Source organism: Chrysoperla carnea, chromosome 1 (assembly GCF_905475395.1).
Source record: "Chrysoperla carnea chromosome 1, inChrCarn1.1, whole genome shotgun sequence".
Lineage (NCBI taxonomy): Eukaryota > Metazoa > Arthropoda > Insecta > Neuroptera > Chrysopidae > Chrysoperla > Chrysoperla carnea.
In genome coordinates, this window is record NC_058337.1 from 57,750,283 (window position 1) to 57,769,883 (window position 19,601).

A 19,601-nucleotide genomic window follows, 5' to 3' on the forward strand; every position below is an offset into this window, starting at 1 on the left:
CCTAATTGACCTATGTTACTGATTTATGAATTTTACGACCTCATTCAGCAAAATTTTGTTCATCGTATCAATATTTTTAAGCGTAACAAAGCTGGGACTAAACTTAGTATACCTTGATATATTTCATATACATATACATGGCATAGAAAATAATAACAACATAGATATATCTTTTCTTAAATATATTTTATTTCTTTTTTATAAAATACAAAAAAAAACAATTAATTGTTTAACAACTGGCTAAATATTTAAAAAGTTATTTTTTCTTTTCTTCAAAAAATACTAATTTACTTTTTTGAAACAATACTAATTTATTTAAGTATTCCTCTCATGCCCTTTGGGCATAGTGAAAAAAAATATCACAATTTTTTTCTTAATATTATACATATAGGATGTTCAGAGCTATGTACTCGACCCTTCTATTTTTAAAAATAATATTTTCATTTCAAAAGATGGGAGGGGGAATAAAATTTCCGATATTAAACTCTTTTTTTAACCAATTGGATAATTTTTTTTCCTGTTCCTTGCAACTAAAATGAATGATCACGAATGGAAACAAAAAAAAATTCATCGTCGAGTAACGTGGTTTATTCAAAAAAGAATAATTTTCATGTTTTGGTTTCCCCATTATGAATAAATCGGTATTGCGCTTAACTCTAGACACTCCATATACTTTGTTACGTTATGATATATTGTTACATTTTCTTTTACAATAGCGAGAATTTCTTTGGAATAAACAGAATATAATGGCGTTATGTTATAAAAAAAACTCTATAAATAATTTACAAAAATATTATGCCCTAATGACTTAGTTCTAACCAGTCTTCGAAAAGGAAACATTAAGAAATTGCTTGAAATATTTTCTTTGGCTTAAATAACTTCGAAATTATCAGAGAGACCTTCATAATCGAAAATTCCACCTTGAATGTATTTATAATATCCAAAATGTCTTATTCGATATATACCCGGTTTTACATTCGGTCCAATCGTCCATTGAATTTCTGCTTCGCTTGTGCCTAATAATGCATTTTTTCTACGCCATATAAATCTAAAAAGAAAATGAATATCTTAATAAAGAAATGTTTGTTTTAAGGTTTAAGGGGAAAGCATTATTAAATGGAACTTTCGAAGTAAAGTATGGAAAGTAAATAATAAAAATTTTGGATTTCCAAAATTATAATTTACGGTCTCTATTAATCCGTTTTATTTCAGACATTTGAATAGTTATTCATTTTGCTTGCCTTAGAACTTGTTTGAAAAATAAATTTCCGCCTGTTAATAAGTAGTAAATAATATTACCGTGTTTCCCAATCAGCATCTGTGGCAACAACTTTCCAGTCGTCTTGTCCATCGTCACGTTCAATTTGCAAAAATGTTTTTTCATGCATTAAATTATTGCGAGGATGGCCGGAAACCTAAGAGAAGAAAATGAAACTCAATAAAAATTTCTAAAAATTATTCGTCGAATTTTACTTACAAATGAAGCACTAACTACATCACCAGGTTTAGCAATCTTGGCTGGTTGCTTAACACAATCCCCAAAACCTTTTCGCCATGGTGCAATATCCACTATTACAGGTGGTAATAAAGAAATTAAATCTTTAGATAAATCTGGTGGATATGGCCCTTCGTCCAATTTTTCATTCTAGCAAAAAAATTTCAAAGTGTTACTTTAAGGCTAGCATTAAAAATTGATTTGGTAAAAACCTTCATTAATGCGTTTGCTAATTTTTTGTATTGTTCGACGTAGATAGTTAAAGTATGTGGCCCATAAATTGTGGAAGCTCCTTCATATCTTTGAATTTGATACTCTTCTGGCGTTGCAATATAGTCCGAATATATGTTACTTAACCCACCCACAATCACTCGAACATCCTCGTCAGCGCCATTTTCAATTAAAACTTCTTTTACTGCATTACGAAGTCTTCGGCCAGACATTGTTGTAAATTCTCCAGGGACTGCAGCTATTGCCACATTTCCAATTAACGCCAGTTGTGTTGCAACAATATTAGGTTGCCATTCGGTTGGATAGCTCATCTAAAATATCAATAATTATAAAAATTGTTTTCCACAAAAATTCTAAATGTCTTACTCTTCCAGTGGGAATGAATATAGGCTTCGGATTATGACATTCAATGTCATCCGCAGTAGGTTTTGCAATTTTATCTCGTATATAGTTCCATAAATCATTTTCAGTAGTTTGTCCTTGCTCAAATATTGGACCTGGTCCATCTATTGTACCCGCTGCAAAGCTATATCCCATCGCTGGTAAACAACCACGAATCTATTAATGAAAAGATTTTAAATAATAAAAAATAAAATTTTTGTGTTATCATATTTATACCTGAGTGACTTCACCTGTAGCTCTATTTGTAATATTTAGCCTCTGTTTTGGCATATCAACATATTGGTGTATAATTTTTAAGGGTCCCGTCACTTCTTTTGCCACTTCAATGCCTAATAAATACTGCGGGGAAAGATATATTTATTATTTTGTTTTCTAAGATTTTATATTGGTTCATTTTGACATCCTAGCTGAGGTAAAAATAATTTACGATATCAAGTAAAAGGTTATTGTAATACAGTGAATACATTTCGCAAAACATTAGATTCTTAAATGGGCAATTGCGCCAAATACTTCAACATGTCACACATTGATATTTAGAAGGGTTTAGAAAATAACTTTAAAATTTTAATGGAAACTGTTTGATTTTTTCCCGAAATTATGTGATTCCCATAATTATGTGCAGTTTTACTGTAAAATCAATTTTGAATTTCAAAACTACCGTTAATCGGTAGGTATGCATTGTAATTAATAATAAATGGTTTACTAAATTGTGCAAAAGAACCAACGTTTATAAAAATTCGAACTTACCGCCGCTTTATCGTATAATCGATTGGCAATTATTTGAGTACTATCGAAAATATCGACACCCGGTCCAGAAGCAACACATAAGTCACCCCACTCCTTACATTTACTAGATAAAATATCACAAACATTTCCGGATTTTTGGCATCGTGGCCCCCGTATATTTGGTGAAACGTCTCCCAAATTAGTTGATGCAAATGCTCCTACAAATGGCCCCTAAAATATTTTTTACATAATTATTTTTGAAATTACTTCTAGTAAGAAAAACTTACACGTCCAGTTAGATGGTCGGGATTTAATTTTTTTTCTAAAAGAATTGAAGCATAGCCAACGTTATCGGATGATATTAAACGATTTGTATAGTTCATGCTCGTTGGATGAACAGCAAACCAATTGATTGCACCTAATATACGATCAGGTTCTTCACTCGAAACAAATTTTAATTGGACAATATCTTTATCGACATCATATTTATACCTTCAAACACGTAAAAAATATAAATTTTAATCTTCAATTATTCAGAAAATATAAATTAATCAAAAACATTTCAAACTACTGAAAGAATGATTTCCTTAAATTCCTAAGTTTTACTCCAAAACAAAAAAATTTAAAAACAAAAAACTGAAAATATACACCTTTTCTTTATATTAAAATAAAAATTTAATAATAGTCTTTTAAGAAATCGACAGCTTTTTATGGATAGACGTCATGCACGTGGTCCGATTAATCGATGAACAAAGCTTTATTTTAAATAAATATACGAAAAAAGTACTATAGAGCAGACATCTACCTGTGCAAGAAGATATCCTATTCATTCTCTGAACCGTAGCTGTATCTAGAGTATGCTCTTGCGCAGAAGACGTCTACTCTATGGTACTTTTATTCGTATACTTGATATTACCAACCCGATGCCATCATGTTACTTGTATTTTATTCATTTTTATTTTAAGAAACTATAAATTTTTTAATTTGTAATGTTTTTTAAATATAATTTCCGCCAGTTTGACGAGAATCAAGTTTTATTATTACACAGAGTTTAATGTTCAGGTTTCTGCTCTTGTGATCTAAATATATAAAATAATAACTGACTCATTGATTGATGACATATCAACGTACAGCCCAATCTCTTGGCGATACAATCAGTTTGCGTAGAATCAATTTCCTCATTGAATTTTTGTCAAACCTTCTTACAATAAAAACAATACGACTACCACTGTCAGTTTTGTACGACCACGTTTTGACACAAAATATTTGTAATAATGGTTTATAGCGCCTTGTTATGCAAATTTTAACCTTGAGTCTCTACTCTTTGGATTTGTATATACAAAAGAATAACTGACTGACTGACTGATATATCAACGCACACCCCAAATTTATGGGGTTAGAACCATGAAAACTTGCATATGGGTTTCATAAAGGGGATAAAACTTTGAATCCGGCATGTTTGAAACTATAGAAGTTGGTAACATGTATCTAAATTTCGTTAATTCCATTGTTTTTTCTCATATGATAAACATTTCACATAATTCTTCCATTAGTATAGTAAAATGAGAATTTTAGCATAATACTACTTTTTTAACGATCCCGTTCCTGTGCACTTAAGTCGGCATCGATCAAAACTGAAAATTTATCACACATAAAATGTACTTACTGTGCTCTTTCTGATTCTGGATTGTTTAAATAAGCTGAAGGACTACGATTAATATTTGCATCCTGAATTTCCGAGGAACTCACAAAAATTTTTCCTGGTGTTATTGATTCATGTGCTCTTTTAATACTCTAAAAAAGCATAAAAGACATTCGATATTTATCGATTATATTTATATATGTTGCTAATAAATTTCTAACTCATGGGTATTTGGGCACCTAGGACCGTATAGGATACAGTATAAATTAGGTTTTAAAGAAAAAAAATTGTTTGTCCACACTTCAATTTAAAATTTTGAGGAAATTAAAAGTTTCTTCAGCATCTTAGTCAACGGTTTGTCCACTCAAAATTTTTGTTTGCCTACCCTTTAATTTTAAGTTTTGGGATAGTTTAAAGACATCAGCACTTTATTATTTATTATTACCTACTTTTCTTTTACAAAAGTATTTCATAAAAAGTACCTAGTCTTATATCTTGTACGAAAGTACGGAACCTTTCGTTAGCGCATCAGACTCGCACTTGGCCGGTTTTTGAATAGTTGTTACATTTAAGTTAACTGTTAAAATTAAGCTTGAATTCTTTACAATATAAAAAAATCATTATTTTTAAAAAGTTTTAATTTTATTTTTGTCATTATTTTATTTTGATGGATGGACAAAAAACCGTTGCCTAACGAATGTCATTTGCATTTTGTGAAAATTCGCATTTGATAGCGTTATCGAAAAATTTAATTTTCTTAAAATTTTTGAAATCAAAGTTTGCAAAATAGTGAAAATTTAAAATTAAGGTGTAGATAAACCAATATTTTCGACGGACAAACGTCACAAATCATCGCATTGGGGGTGCTATTTTCATGGAGCAAGAAGTACTTTAAATCATCAAACATTTTAAAACGAAAAGATTTATAGTGTTGTTTGTAAAACCAAAATTTGTCATCTGCAGTACTTCTAGCTCCGTGAAAATAAGTGCTTTAATGGAATTTTTAGGTTGATACACGTATAACCTGTGGTTTAACCTGGCAAGTTTGCGCATACCCTGTGTTTATTCAAAATTGAAAGAATTTTACACTTTGATTTAAAGCATATACCCTCTGATTTTTGTGGCCTAGATACCGGCTACTTCCCTCTGATTTTACGATATATCATTAGTATATATCGTAAAATCAGAGATTATCGATATATACTACTGCAAGAAGTTCAGCGAACTATCAAAGTTTGGCAAGTATAGCTTTTGATTAATTTAATTCAGCAATGTCTTTAGATCAGCGAGCATTGCCACTTGCTGGAAACTGCATTATTGGAAACTAAAATATCCATTTTCTCTACTGGTATTTACAAGAAGAAAGTTTAATAAAATTAAAAGTATAAATAGTATAAAAAAGATGTACATATAAAATTTTCAAACCTTACCAAAAAAATACCAGACACTAAACCATTGAACGTAGGTTTTACGAAACCATACGTGGAAATATCAAACAGAAAATCCATTAAAAATCCACCAGGAGTGGAATGTGTATGGGTTCCACTAATTATTACATTTTGTTCCGTATATAAATCGCCATATTGAGCAGATAATTTTTGTAAAACCTGAAAAAATTATTACCACAAATTCAAAAGTTATTGTAGATTGCTGGGAGTACCAAAAATTTTTTTTTAATTAATTAATATTTTAAATTTAACCTAATAGAATAGAACTGTTACTCTATTTCCATTTCTAGGTAACCAAAATAAAAAATAAAAGTAGGATAATTATCACGTAAATTAGGCTTCAGATCCAAATTTGGTATAGAACATTTTCTTTTTTTTTTCTCAGTTTTTCGGAAGGCAATAGTTCTGCAGTCAATAATAAAATACCCTGTATATATTTTTTGAATTGTATTCATAACAAAAATCCTACATTAGGATTTAATTTTAATATTTAATTTTCTGTTCCAGGTGAAATTAATCAATTATTTTTGTTACAGGGCGCTTTTTAATGTTATTTTTTATTCATTTATTATTATTTTGATTGTTTAATTTTAGTTTTAAATTAAGTGATATATAATTGCCAAAGCAGTCGAAAACGGTCTAGCTAATTAAATTTTTTTCAATAAATTTAGCTAAATATTTTTATTGTGGATCCTGAAGGTGATATATTTAAACAAAATACATTAATTACTATGATTCAACAAAAAAGGAAAAGATACCTAAATTTACCCCGTGCACTTTAAACTATACGCTGTCATCAACTCTCGGAGTGACTTAGCTAGATTCAGAAATCACATTGACTAAAATTTTTAAGATTAAAATTATCTAGCGATGATGCTTAGGGATTTTGAACTTAAAGTTAAAGACAAGAAACTTTCTTTCCCAACATAAGCATCAATCAATGATAAATTTATTGCTTTCATCCGCTATAAAAAAGAAACAAAAAAATATTTTACCTTTTCACGTACAGCGTGCCCCATCATACACGCATCCACAGATACAAATACAATACGATCCGTACCATCTTCGATAATAAAAGCTCTGGAATATTGACGTAAATGGATACCTTGACCTTTTTGTTCTATTCGGGCATAGCCCATCTATTGATTAAACAATAGAAAGTAAACCATAAATTTTTGATATTCATTCAAAATTTAATAAAAAAATATAATACACTTACGAATGTAACTTCCGCTGCAGGTCCAGTTACATCCGCCCGCCCAACACCAATTCCATAATCAGCTTTAACATTTGACACACTTATTGTTATCAAAATAAAAGCAATTGATAACAATTTTAACATTTTATGTCCAGTTGTAAGTTAAAATATCCCATCTGTGAAATAAAATTAAATAAATATTATTAATAAATCATTTGTTCATACGAACGTACATTTATTTATTTCATATAAATCTATAATATTGTTGAACGAGCAAAAAACAATTGTGAATTACAAAATGAGCTTAAAGAAGTTAATAGATGGAAGGTTGTCTTCGCAAGTATTATAAGCCCTTCATATCTATGATAAGACCTGCAAGTAAATTTTTACATAATTTTATTTAAAAAAAATGCTTTAACATACAAACGCGATAAAGGTTACGTTACGTTAACGATTACGACTTGGATAAGGCTTCGGTGTAAAACTAATACAAATTATTCCGCCGATAAGGTTGATTATATTATCTTCCATCGCCATAAACATACCAAGAACATTCTTGTATGCTCATTGATAATAAAAATAATTAAATTTTTTAATTATAGATCAAGTTACTAAAAATTAAAATTTTTTTCTTTAAAATTCAGAATGATAAAGACAGGAAAATATTTTTAATTTACCGGTGCTGGAAATATAACTTGTAAATACTAGACTTCTTCGAGAAGTAGTTCAGAAATAAATAGTTTCCAAATTACTACTTTAATTTTTTAATATTTGTATATAAAAATTGCGGGGGAAATGATACCTTGAGGGAAGATGATCCATCGTTGTTTTAAGTAATCTATAAAAGCCATTCGTTATAGAAGAAAATAAAAATTGAAATAGTTAGAAAGAGGGAATTATAAATTTGTTTTCTTCTTTTTTCGTTTTTTCGCCCGAAGTGAAGCAGGCGAATTTTCAACATACTGCATAGGTAAAAATATCTTTATTTATAAAACAAAGTCTAAACGCAACATGCAATTTTTTGTAGCACTATTGTAGTAATTATTATTTAGATTTTGTCCAAAAAAATTTTTTATTCTACAAAATATTATATTTTATTAAAATCTATTAAAATATATTTTATTCTGCAAAAGTAGTAAACTCATTGCCACATTTAGAACTTTTAGGGTTTTGCTTAGGGTTTCCCGTAGGCGGATTTTTGATAAAGGCCCAGATATTTTTTATAATCTCCCCTAGAGAGATTAAAATTCTTATAAAATTAAAGGGTAAAACATTTAAACAAATTTTTTGAAGTGTTTGCGCCTTTTCAAATTCAGTTTTTTTATTACTCGTCCGCATATATTCGGGTCGATATCATCAATGGCATTGTTTGTGCTTGCTGTAAAAGCTACTCGATCATATCTCACATTTCGACAACGCCCGCATGTTTTTTTTTAATTATTTACAGAACCGGTTGATTTAAAGTTTTTTAGTAAACGATAAATAGTGGACTCACTTTGGCGATATGAGGCCATGAAAATCATGTGGTACTCGGTAAGTAGTTCAAATTGACCACTCACATTGATGATAAAGTTTCATAATTTGCATACGTTATTCAAAATTTTGTGTAATATTCCATGAAGATTTTCCTAATGTTAATTACACCACTCTACCCAAAAGAGATGGGTAATAAATTTGACTGGTGCCTATCATAAAACACATAATTTGCCATAAAAGAATATTTCGAAAAAAAAATTTTTATTTTATCTCATGTCGTTTAATATCAGTTTAGCGTACTATCATTTTTAAAGGTAAATGCCTTTTGGAATGTTTTTTGATAAGGTATGCAAAAATTTTTTTGAATAATGTCTTTGTTTCATTTTATGCAATGTTAAAAATACTAAATGCTGATTTTTATTTTTAACCTCAATAATAATGATTCAGTAAAAATGAAACATTGTTTTACCAATATTCCTAATAGATTAGACTCTTAAATTTTTATTGGATATAAGCACATAATAACTTACGCTGCCGTAATAATAGGTAGGTAGGTTGAATAGCGAGTCTGGCAGAGCCGACACTCATTCGGAGGCCGGAGGCTTATTATGTCATCCTACATGAATCTTATCAGGTTTTTTTTATATGTTATGTAGAGGCATTAGTAAATTCAAGTGCTTAACCTTTCAAATTAAAAGATATATAGAATCCATAGTTATACGTCCATCCATACAATAATTATATTAATAAGGTAGTGTGTTGTTACTATGGTAACGTCCCGAAATAAAACTTATGCACGGAACGAATAGATATTTAATGACCTACCTACTATCCTGCCATATCAAAGTTGATAAAAACCAGAATTCTAATTTTCGCGTTATTTCATTTATCCATTAATTATTAAAACAATTTTTAAAAATTTATGAATAATTATTATCAGAAGTGAATATTTCAACATAAAAATTGCGTAAAAACAATAATTTCACATGTTAATTAATTTTTTAGTCATCTAAAAAGAAGTCAATATAAAGAGTGTCCCAAAAAATGAAATAACATCTTAAAATAAAAAATTTCTATTAATGAAAACTTTAAATTTGTATAAGTCGACTTCAAAAATGTGGAGGCTCTATGTTCGAGTGTATGTATTTCTTTTACGTATGTACGCCGATTTCTCCTCCAATTGTGGACCGATTTTCAAATTTTGTTTGTTTATTTGAAAGGGTTTACTAACTAAATCTTTTATCTATGGGTATACTCTCCAAGTAACCTCATAGCTGTTTCATTAAAATCGGTTTAGTAGTTTTTAAGACTACGAGGCGAGAAATAAGAGAGGGCAAGGGTGATATTATGTGGTAGTAGTTATTTTCAACCAATTAAAATAGTACAGCAAAGCGAACATGCTTTTTTGAACTGAAGATGATTTCTTAAACTCTTTTCACCTTTATGTTTTGAAAATAGAATGGAAATATTATTTAAATGGAATTACATATTTTTGTAGCAAATTCTCGTTCTTTACTGCAAAGAGTCTAAATTTTCAACTTTAATATTTGCACCTGACTTTAGGTATTTTCTGGTTTAAAAGTTTCCTCGAAGATAATATTTAACCATCAAATTCTAAGAATAACAATTTTTTACAGATCCTTTATCGGAAAACAAATACCGTTTGTTTACACCTTAAACTAAAGTTGAATTCTGCTTGAGTCAAAATCGAACAAAATTGAGGTACAAGTCATTAAAATTTTAAATATATTTTGAAACACCCTTTAAGTTGGTACTCAATATTTTATTGGACTTACTTAATAAGTATTACAAGGTAAATCAGTATTTCATATAAAAAGAAAGTATCAATATATTTTATCTTAATACCTCTATTAATATCTTAAAATAAAATCCATTTTTCAAAAAAAAAAATAATCTCAATGAATACGATTAAAAAAAAAATTGACAAAAATAATTGACTTTTTGAATTTGTTAAAGTTTCAAGTTTAAAATCTCCAATACAAATTAGATAAAGGTATTTATGATTAATATGGAGCGTGCGACAAATGACAATCAAAAAACTTATGTTATTATATATTATTTTTCAAAAATACCTAATGATAGACAGAAAAATTTTAAATAGAGGATATAATTTTAGGACTGCTCTAGTAGTTTTTGATTTGACTATTTTTAAGGCTTCGTTAATATCGTTTTTATAATAAGCAGAGTTGTAGGCATTAAAATTGAACTTCTCACAATTTTTCCCTAAATTGATTTGAGGGAAAATTGAATTAATTTACGAAATTTAAATTTTTCAATCCAGAAAAATTAATTTTTTAGGATTAGTTCGGGAATAAATACAAAAATTTCGAAAAAATCAAGTACCTATTCTGTTTTAGCAATCGTAAAAATAGGCAAATGGTTACTAGATTTCAGGATTTCTAATAATAATCGAGAAATTCTTAAGAAATTCTTAAACTAATAAGGATGGATATTAACGAAGCTTTACCTCGCTAACTCAGATTGAAAAACTCCAAAGGTTTTTTTCACATAATTTCATCCTCCCTCCACTATTTTTCTGCTTTTTCTTACTAGGGCACTTATTTATTGAGAAATAATTTAAGAAATAGAAATATTTTTTGATGCACAAAATTTTATAACAGTATTGCTCGAAACATTTAGCGAAAACGGATTCGATACGAATCCAAAGCATTCTGGCACAAACACATGCAGGTTTGTTTTTTTTATATAATATTTTTACAAACTTTAGGTAGGGGTTTAAGGGATCATAAGAAAGAATTTAATATAATAAAATTTCCAAAAAATTCTTTGTTTTCTCATTAAAATATGTTATGAGATGCATTCATAACAACTTGTCCATAAAACGCGTGATAGTACTGCTCGCCCCATTGCTTCTAGAAGCAAGCTTTTTTTTTGTTGATTTTTATCAACAAGAGACCATGAGTACTAAAATTAACCATATATAGATTAGAGATGACCCTAGACCTCTCAATACATGACAGGTTCTCGAAGCATTAACAGAGCAAATTAATCCAAGTTTTTTTAAATTTCAAAATAAAAGAATAATAAAATAAAAGCATAAAAATAAAATTTACTTACCCAAAATAATTACAAAATAAAACTGGAATGCCGTTTGGAATGATAATGAAAATTTTTTAAAAACTATTTCCCTATTTATGTAGGATAATTTTGTTTGAATATTTAAAATAATTAAAACTAATCAGTAAAATTTTTTGTTACTAAGTACCTAATTCGTTTCGTAATTCCAATGACAAAAAAAAACAATTTTTATTAAAATATATCTTTTTTATTAAACAAATATTTACTTTTATTACCTATAATTATTAATAACAATTATGTTAAAGTGATCTGCAGATAAATAAAGTGATCTGTAGATAAAAAATCTACACTCATTGATTATCATTATAATTTTTAATTTTTCCACCGGCTTAAAATTGATGAATATTTGCTATTATTCTTATTATGAAAATTTTAAATTTCAAAATGTCAGATAAGAGACACGCTGCTTTGCTGCGTGTAAAACCAAATTCAAAAATAATAACAGCAAATATTCTTCAATTTTAAGCTGGTAGAGCAGTAAAAAATTTTTCGAGACCATAAGTAGTGATATTCTTTCAATATCACCCTCGCTCCGTGTTTTTGAATATTTTCCAAAATTTTACTATAAGGTGGTGAAAAACGGGAGCTAAGTTTGTATGAAACAATCTACTTAAAATTTTGCATAAACCGTGTTTCGTATTTTTTTGAAACACATCGCCTAACGAAGTTAAAAAGGGGTACTAAGTTATTTAGTGCTTTTGATTTAAATTACAGTTTATTCTGTTTGAAAATAAATGAAACATATTTGAAAACGCAATCCGATCTTATTCCAAGAACGTTAAATCCACATAAAAGCTTGGTGTAATGCAATACTCTTTAAAATTAAAATTGGAAAATTGTAATTGAATTCAAGAGAGTGTAGTTTTCTATCAAAGTCTGCTTCGCCATAACTATTAAGGTACAAATGTAGCGGGACCAGACTGGAAAAAAAAGCTGCTTCTCCCACAGCCAGTTTTATGTGGCATGCTCCAATTGTATTTTCTTTTCCAACATAGAACCCTTAATGGTGTGGTTTATCAAAATAATTTTTGCAATGTTTTTGAAGAACTGAAGAACATAAACAAACATATAGTTCAAAAATAAATGACAATTTACTATATTTACAAACTGTCAATAATTGATTTGATAAAAAAAACATCCAATTAAAGCCGCTAATCTAAAATTACATCATAGCATAAAATGTAGTACCTACCACGAGTACAATTTGAATAATTCTCTAGTTTCTCGACAGATATTAACAATGTATGAGATATAGCAACTGTATGAAAATAAAGTTACTTACTAAAAGATAAGCAAGCTATTTGCTTTCAAGTAAAGTAAAAATAACAATTTTTATTGTTTCAAATTAAAAAAGGTTTGCTTTTACTATTTATTTATTTTCAAGTTGACTATTATGTTTTTATCACCTAAATCACTGATTATTGGTGGGTATTTTCTTATTCCATATTTTAATTTTAGCATAACCTAAAATGTCGAAAAGATAAAGTTTGAAAAGACACAAATTTTAATTTAATTTAAAAGATAAAGTTTAAAAACAAAAATTTTTTGCGATTTTATATCTTTTGTTCGTTGGACTTATCTTGGAAACCGTAAGAGATACAACAAAAGTTTAAATATAGTAAATAAACAACTTTTGTTTCAAATATTTTTTTTTTTCAACATCATAATTTACCCGTGAGGGCACTAATTAGGCCAGAAAATAAGTATTTATTTTTTTTCAGTGGTGAAGAGGACAATGTCTCATCTTCTCTGTCACTGCCCAGCTTTTGTCGATGAGGCGATGGACTTGAGCCAACCTCTCTTTGACGATCTCTCCGACCTGGAGTCCGTCGACGTCAAAGCTTTCCTGCTGTTCTTAAACAGCTCCAAATGATTCATGGAGTAGTGGCCGGGGATGGGCCAACCCGTTTTGGTATCACAACGGACCTTATGGTCTAAGTGTGTCCCACCCCAGAACAGCCACTCTAACCTAACCTAACCTAACCTAAGTATTCATTTTCTGTCCACCTAAGCTTCGAGCTGCTGCTTCAATTGTCTTTTATTGGAAAAGAACTTAGGTGTTTTTTATGTGAATAGTACGAATAGCACGATAATATTGTATTTTCCAGTAAATTTAGATCTAGTACAATAATATGCTTCATCTATTTTTTGTTTAATATTAAGAATTTGAATTAGATATAATCTTAGGTAGGCTAATGGAATAATTTATTCTCTGCTACTTTTCGGTTTTTTTAAATAGTCCAATTTCGCCAGTTTTTAACACCTTAAATAAAACCTAGAAAAAAAACAATCCGGGTTGTTTATTATGTTTAGTTTGAATGTTTTAAATTAGGGCAATTCGCACCGGGCGCATTGTATACATATATTTGTATTTCTCATAATGAGTCCATTAATTTGATATGGCACATGACATACAAGCAAAAAATGTTTTCTAACTATCTAATTTACCCCCTGAAGCTACCTCTCAAAATTAGAACTTTAGTATTTACACTATACGTCGGTGATTGTGTCATCAAACTATATATAAATACCAAATTAAATAACTTCTTTTCAACTTTTTTCGTATGATATATTCAACTGTGACAGTGAGACAGACAGTCAGACGGACAAAACAACAGAAAGGCAGACGCAATAGTGATTCCCTATACGGGTTAATTTTTGATGATGGAACCCTTAAAATTGCTAACAATTTCAAAATGTTTGTAACTTAAGCTCAGTAGCAGTTATGCTTCTTTCTCATATTTTATCATTAAGAATGAATGAAGTACAAAAATTTAAGAGCGAAATTAATTATTGGATATTTCTTTTTTTGAGTATTTACTCAATTATCATATTAAGTTACCAATGGGGCATTATCTTTTATTCATTAAAAAAATTAAAAAAAAAAAAAAAAACCGTTAGTTCTTGACCGTTAGAAATGATCACATATTTGTCGTCGCTTGGATAAGAACGAAGTAACCGATTTCACCCACATCATAAAATGTAATTGTATATATACGATTGTATTTAAATAAATAAAGACTAACAAATAATGATGTGGGTGGCCTTATATGCATATGTCAGAGAAACGGAGGTTAAAACCCATTATTACTATTATATTGAAATGAAAACTGAATTACAGAAAGTAATGAAAGTCAATTCAATTAGAGTGAATTTACTAATAGTTCAAAAAATATACCTTTCACCAACAAAAAAAGTTCTATTACATCTTTATATCATAAACATAATTTGCTAATATGCAAATTTAGCGTTTATTGTGAACCAAAATTAATTTTAACTAGAAAACCTCAGAACAGTCAAATTCAATTTAATTTTAACTAGTTGAAATTCATCCAGTTAATTCGTGTGTAATTTAAGTAAAAAAAGTCATATAAAAGCAGCAAGGAGCTTTGCTTACCGTGTTACGTATAATTCTCTTCAAGGAAAAATTATATTCATTTTATACCCTATGTATATGAAATATACATATATCAAGGTATACTAATTTTAGTACCAAGTTTGTAACGCTAATAAATATTGATGCTACGAACAAAATTTTGGTGTAGATGTTCATAGAGTCACCAAATTAGTCCATTTCCCTTTGTTCGCCCGTCAACCCGATAGCTCGAAAAGAAAAAGAGATATCAAGCTGAAATTTTTCTAGCAATCTCAGTACGTAAAAAGTGAGCTTGAGTTGGTAAATGACCAACATAAGTCAATTGGCTCTAGAGTTCGTAGGACCCATCTTGTAAACCGTTAGAGATAGAACAAAAGTTTAAAAATAAAAACTGTTCCTTATAAATAAAAAAACAACTTTTATTCGAAAAATTTTTTTCGTAAACAAAACTGTTTACCCGATAGGGCGCAAATTAGTACAAAACTTTGGTATCTATTTTCTCCAAAAATATAAAAGGTAATAAGTTGAAAACTTGCAGGTAGCTTCAGCTAATGGTCTTGTGAAACATTCTCGAAAAACGAAAACAAAAATTCTAGAAAATACTTTCGAACATTTTCGAATAATTTTGTTGGTTTTTTAAACTCTTCTAATCTATAAAAAAATATATATGACTCTTTGTGAGATATATATCTCCAACTCTGAAATTCTAAATAATATTTGAACACAATGCTTTCTATAATTCAGATATGGATTCTCCAAACCAAAAAAAAAAAAAAAATGGTTTAGTTTATAATTCCAAAAAAAATTTCGTAAATTTTGATAAAAATTACACATGAATCATAAAAAATAGTAAAGGACTAGTTCATTTATTTAAAATGTTAATGCAGATGTTAATTTTAAATTATTTTTCAATTCACGGTAGTTAAATTGTGGTGTAATATAAGTGTAATAAAGTTTGCACTAATTTCTGAAAAAATTCCACAGAGTAACGGAATAACGAAAGATAATAAAATATCAGTTCATCTACTTTAAATAATGTATCATACATATATGAATTTTAAGACAACCTCGTCTCTATGTGTAGGATGAGGGATGACAACTTTGATATTGATGTTATAGAGAAATCCGACAGATAATTACAGATGAATTTTTTCATTACAAATAACCATAAATATTAAAAAATTAAAATTTAATCAAAGTATTCATACGATTCAGCTAACATGGCTATCAGTTTTATTAAACGTAATGCAATGATAATCCAGCTGAATTCAGTTTATCAAGGCGAATGAAAAAGCTTTTACCAAATTTTAATCTAAAGTTGTAGGAAATAAAGTTTACTACAGTTTATCATTTTTTCCACAAGTTTTATATTGCTGTGAAATTTACATTCAAAGCTCTTGAATAATAAAAATTTTGAATTTTTGGAACGAAGTTCCTTCACGCGGCTTACCACTATTAAGATAACTGATAAAAATCGTCACGTAACTTTGTGATGTACACTGTGTGTGTAACCTACACTTACAAGCGAGTGTTTTGTGTGTGCGCGTTGCATGTGTATCCAGATTAAACTATCTGTCTGTTTCTTTATGTTTCCCTGTTTTTCCGTCTCTTTTTTTATTAAACACAAACGTTAAAATTCAATTGTTATTTGTGATTTTGTTATAAATTATCTTTTTCCATTTCCCTGCCTCTTTTTATTATAAAACCTTAACACTGAATTGTACTAGCGCAAAAACGTAAGCTTTGATTTTTGATTTAAAATACAGGCGAAATATGATATTTATTTGATTTTTTTTGTTATTAAGTTGCAATTGTAGTTAAAATTTTATTATTATACTCTGTGTATGTGAAATATATATCAAGGTATACCAAGTTTAAGCCAAGCTTGTTGCACTTAAAAAAATTGATGCTACGAACAAAATTTTGGTATAGCTGTTCATAAAATCACATAATTCGTCCATCTCTGGTTGTCCATCTGTCTGTTTGTCCATTCGTGAACACAATAACAGTAGAACAAAACCAAATGAAACAAGTGAAAACAAACAATTGACTGAGTTAATTGTTGAAATACCATGCATGGACAGTGTTTATTAATCTATGATATTACACATATATATTCATGTCACACATACATAACTGATATTCCCATATAATACATACTATACAATTTACGCCTAATTTGCCCCCTCACGGATAAACAATGATGTTTACGAAAAAATATTTCAAACAAATGTTGGTTATTTTTTTATAAGGAATATTTAAGCTTTTGTTCTATCTCTAACGGTTTACAAGATGGGGCCCACGGACTCAAGACCCAATTGATCTATGTTGCTCATTTACGAACTCAATTGACCTCACTTTTTACGTCCTGAGTACGCTGTAAAAATTTCAGCTTGATATCTTTTTTCGTTTTTGAGTTATCGTGTTGACAGACAGACGGACAGACAACCGAAAATGGACTAATTAGGTGATTTTATAAACAACTATACCAAAATTCTGTTCATAGTATCAATATTTTTAAGCGTTACAAACTTGGGACTAAACTTAGTATACCTTGCATATTACATATATGCATGGTATAAAAATGTTCTTTATAAAAAACTAAACAACTTTTTGTTAACATCATTGTTTACTCCTGAGGGCGAAAATTAGGACAAACGTTTGTTGTCTATTTTCTGCAAAACAATAAAAGATAAAGAATTGAAAATTTGCAGGTAACTTCCACCAATAGTCTTGTGAAAAATCGAAAAAAATTCTAGAAAACACTTTTGAAAACCAAACAAATGCAAGCACTGTCATTCAACAATTTCTATACAGATATTAATTTTGTTCAATCCAATAAATAATAATTTTATTGTTATAAATGATACCTATAATTTTTAAAAATATGAAACAAAAGAAATTTTTTCTTGGAAAATATTAATAATATTTTCAACGCATATTTTTATATCATGTATATATACATATGTAATAATATCAAGGTATACTAAGTTTAGTCCCAAGTTTGTAACGCTTAAAAATATTGATGCTACGAACAAAATTTTGGTTTAGTCCAATTTCGATTGTCTGTCTGTCCGTCTGACAACACAATAACTCAAAAACGAAAATAGATATCAAGCTGAAATTTTTAAAACGTGCTAAGGACGTAAAAAGTGAAGTCGAGTTCGTAAATAAGCAACATAGATCAATTGGGTATTGGGTTTTCAAAAAAATGTTTCGCACAAAAGTTGTTGGTAGTTTTATTAGAAACATTTTTCTAATTTAGAGTTTTGCTTCTCTATCGATAACTTCTTGTTAAAGATAGAGCACTTTTGCTCTCAATTAAACATTTTTAGGAGGTTTGAATTATTTGAAAACAATTAGAGATAGATTAAAACTTTAAATTGCAACAATGTTGCTCATTATAATACCGATTCGAAACTTTTTTTTCTTGAATGACGGGAATAATCTTTACGTTGGTTGAATTAATTTTGATTATGTTTAAGTATGTTTATTTTAAAGTTGAGTATGTTTATTTTAAATCGGAATTTTTATAAAATTAGCTTCTATTTACAAATCTATTTATTTAAACACACCCATAAATATTGTTTTTCTTTACAAAAAAAACCTACTCGTATTACTTCAAATTTGTTAGATAATGCAAAAATAATGACTATTAAGTAAATATTTGGTCTGATATGCGATGTACGATATCCAAAAATATCTTAACAACTGGAATACTCAAACAATAATAACCGCAAAGATATAATGCTATTTTATTTCTATTTGCAGGTTTATATATTATACAGAGTGTTCTGTTATATATATCTAGCAGAAAATTATACTAGTAAATTAAGCTTATCAAGACAAATGGAAAAGCTCTTTACAAAATTTCGATATGAGACCTAATTCAGGACATATGACTATTGGAAAAATAGAACGATTTATGCATTCACATAAACCAATCAAGCTCATTAAACGAAGTAGGTGTCACTTTAGAACATAGAGGGGAATGAAAAATGATTTTATTGGGTGGGAAATACTAAAAAAAATTATTTTGTTGTCTTTATTTATAAAGAAAACAAAAAAATAATACATATTTATCAATTTATTTCGGAATACGGAGACACTTAGATGCGGGAGGGGGGGGGGGGGTAATTATGTATTAATATTAGTACATTTACTGCAGATAAGTATCAGAAATGTCTTAGGATAACACAACAACTTTGGTAAAGCAGGTAATTGCTATATTGTGTTATATTTATCTGCAGTATATTTACTAATATTAATACATAACTTAATCCCCCTCCGTAAGTTGATATCTTCCACATCTAAGTGTCTCTGTATTAGTGAAATAATTTTATAAATATGTATTATTTTTTTGTTTTCTTTATAAATGAAGACAACAAAATAGTTTTTTTAGCATTGCCCACCCAATTAATCAATTTACAATCAATTATTGTTTTATGATAATCCCCTCTATATTCTAAAGTGGCACTTACTTTGAT

At 28.7% G+C, this 19,601-nt stretch overlaps 1 protein-coding gene across 3 annotated transcripts in view; it reads right to left on the reverse strand.

The window, feature by feature from the left end:
- Positions 1-243: 243 nt before the first annotated feature.
- Positions 244-19,601, reverse strand: part of LOC123291065 (neutral ceramidase) — a 30,600-nt gene continuing 11,242 nt past the window's right edge. The window contains exons 1-13 of one of the 3 annotated variants that reach the window (XM_044871507.1): positions 11,718-11,753; positions 7,164-7,318; positions 6,940-7,083; positions 5,927-6,103; positions 4,521-4,648; positions 3,142-3,346; positions 2,876-3,085; positions 2,345-2,467; positions 2,093-2,284; positions 1,708-2,037; positions 1,478-1,645; positions 1,300-1,415; positions 245-1,048 (exon numbers count right to left, since the gene is read on the reverse strand). In XM_044871507.1, coding sequence (XP_044727442.1) covers positions 871-1,048; positions 1,300-1,415; positions 1,478-1,645; positions 1,708-2,037; positions 2,093-2,284; positions 2,345-2,467; positions 2,876-3,085; positions 3,142-3,346; positions 4,521-4,648; positions 5,927-6,103; positions 6,940-7,083; positions 7,164-7,286 — 2,094 coding nt within the window. In that variant the 5' untranslated portion in view covers positions 7,287-7,318; positions 11,718-11,753 and the 3' untranslated portion in view covers positions 245-870. Of the gene's footprint in view, positions 1,049-1,299; positions 1,416-1,477; positions 1,646-1,707; positions 2,038-2,092; positions 2,285-2,344; positions 2,468-2,875; positions 3,086-3,141; positions 3,347-4,520; positions 4,649-5,926; positions 6,104-6,939; positions 7,084-7,163; positions 7,319-11,717; positions 11,754-19,601 lie in introns of those variants that run through there. The other 2 variants (XM_044871508.1, XM_044871506.1) reach the window with 2 other exon arrangements.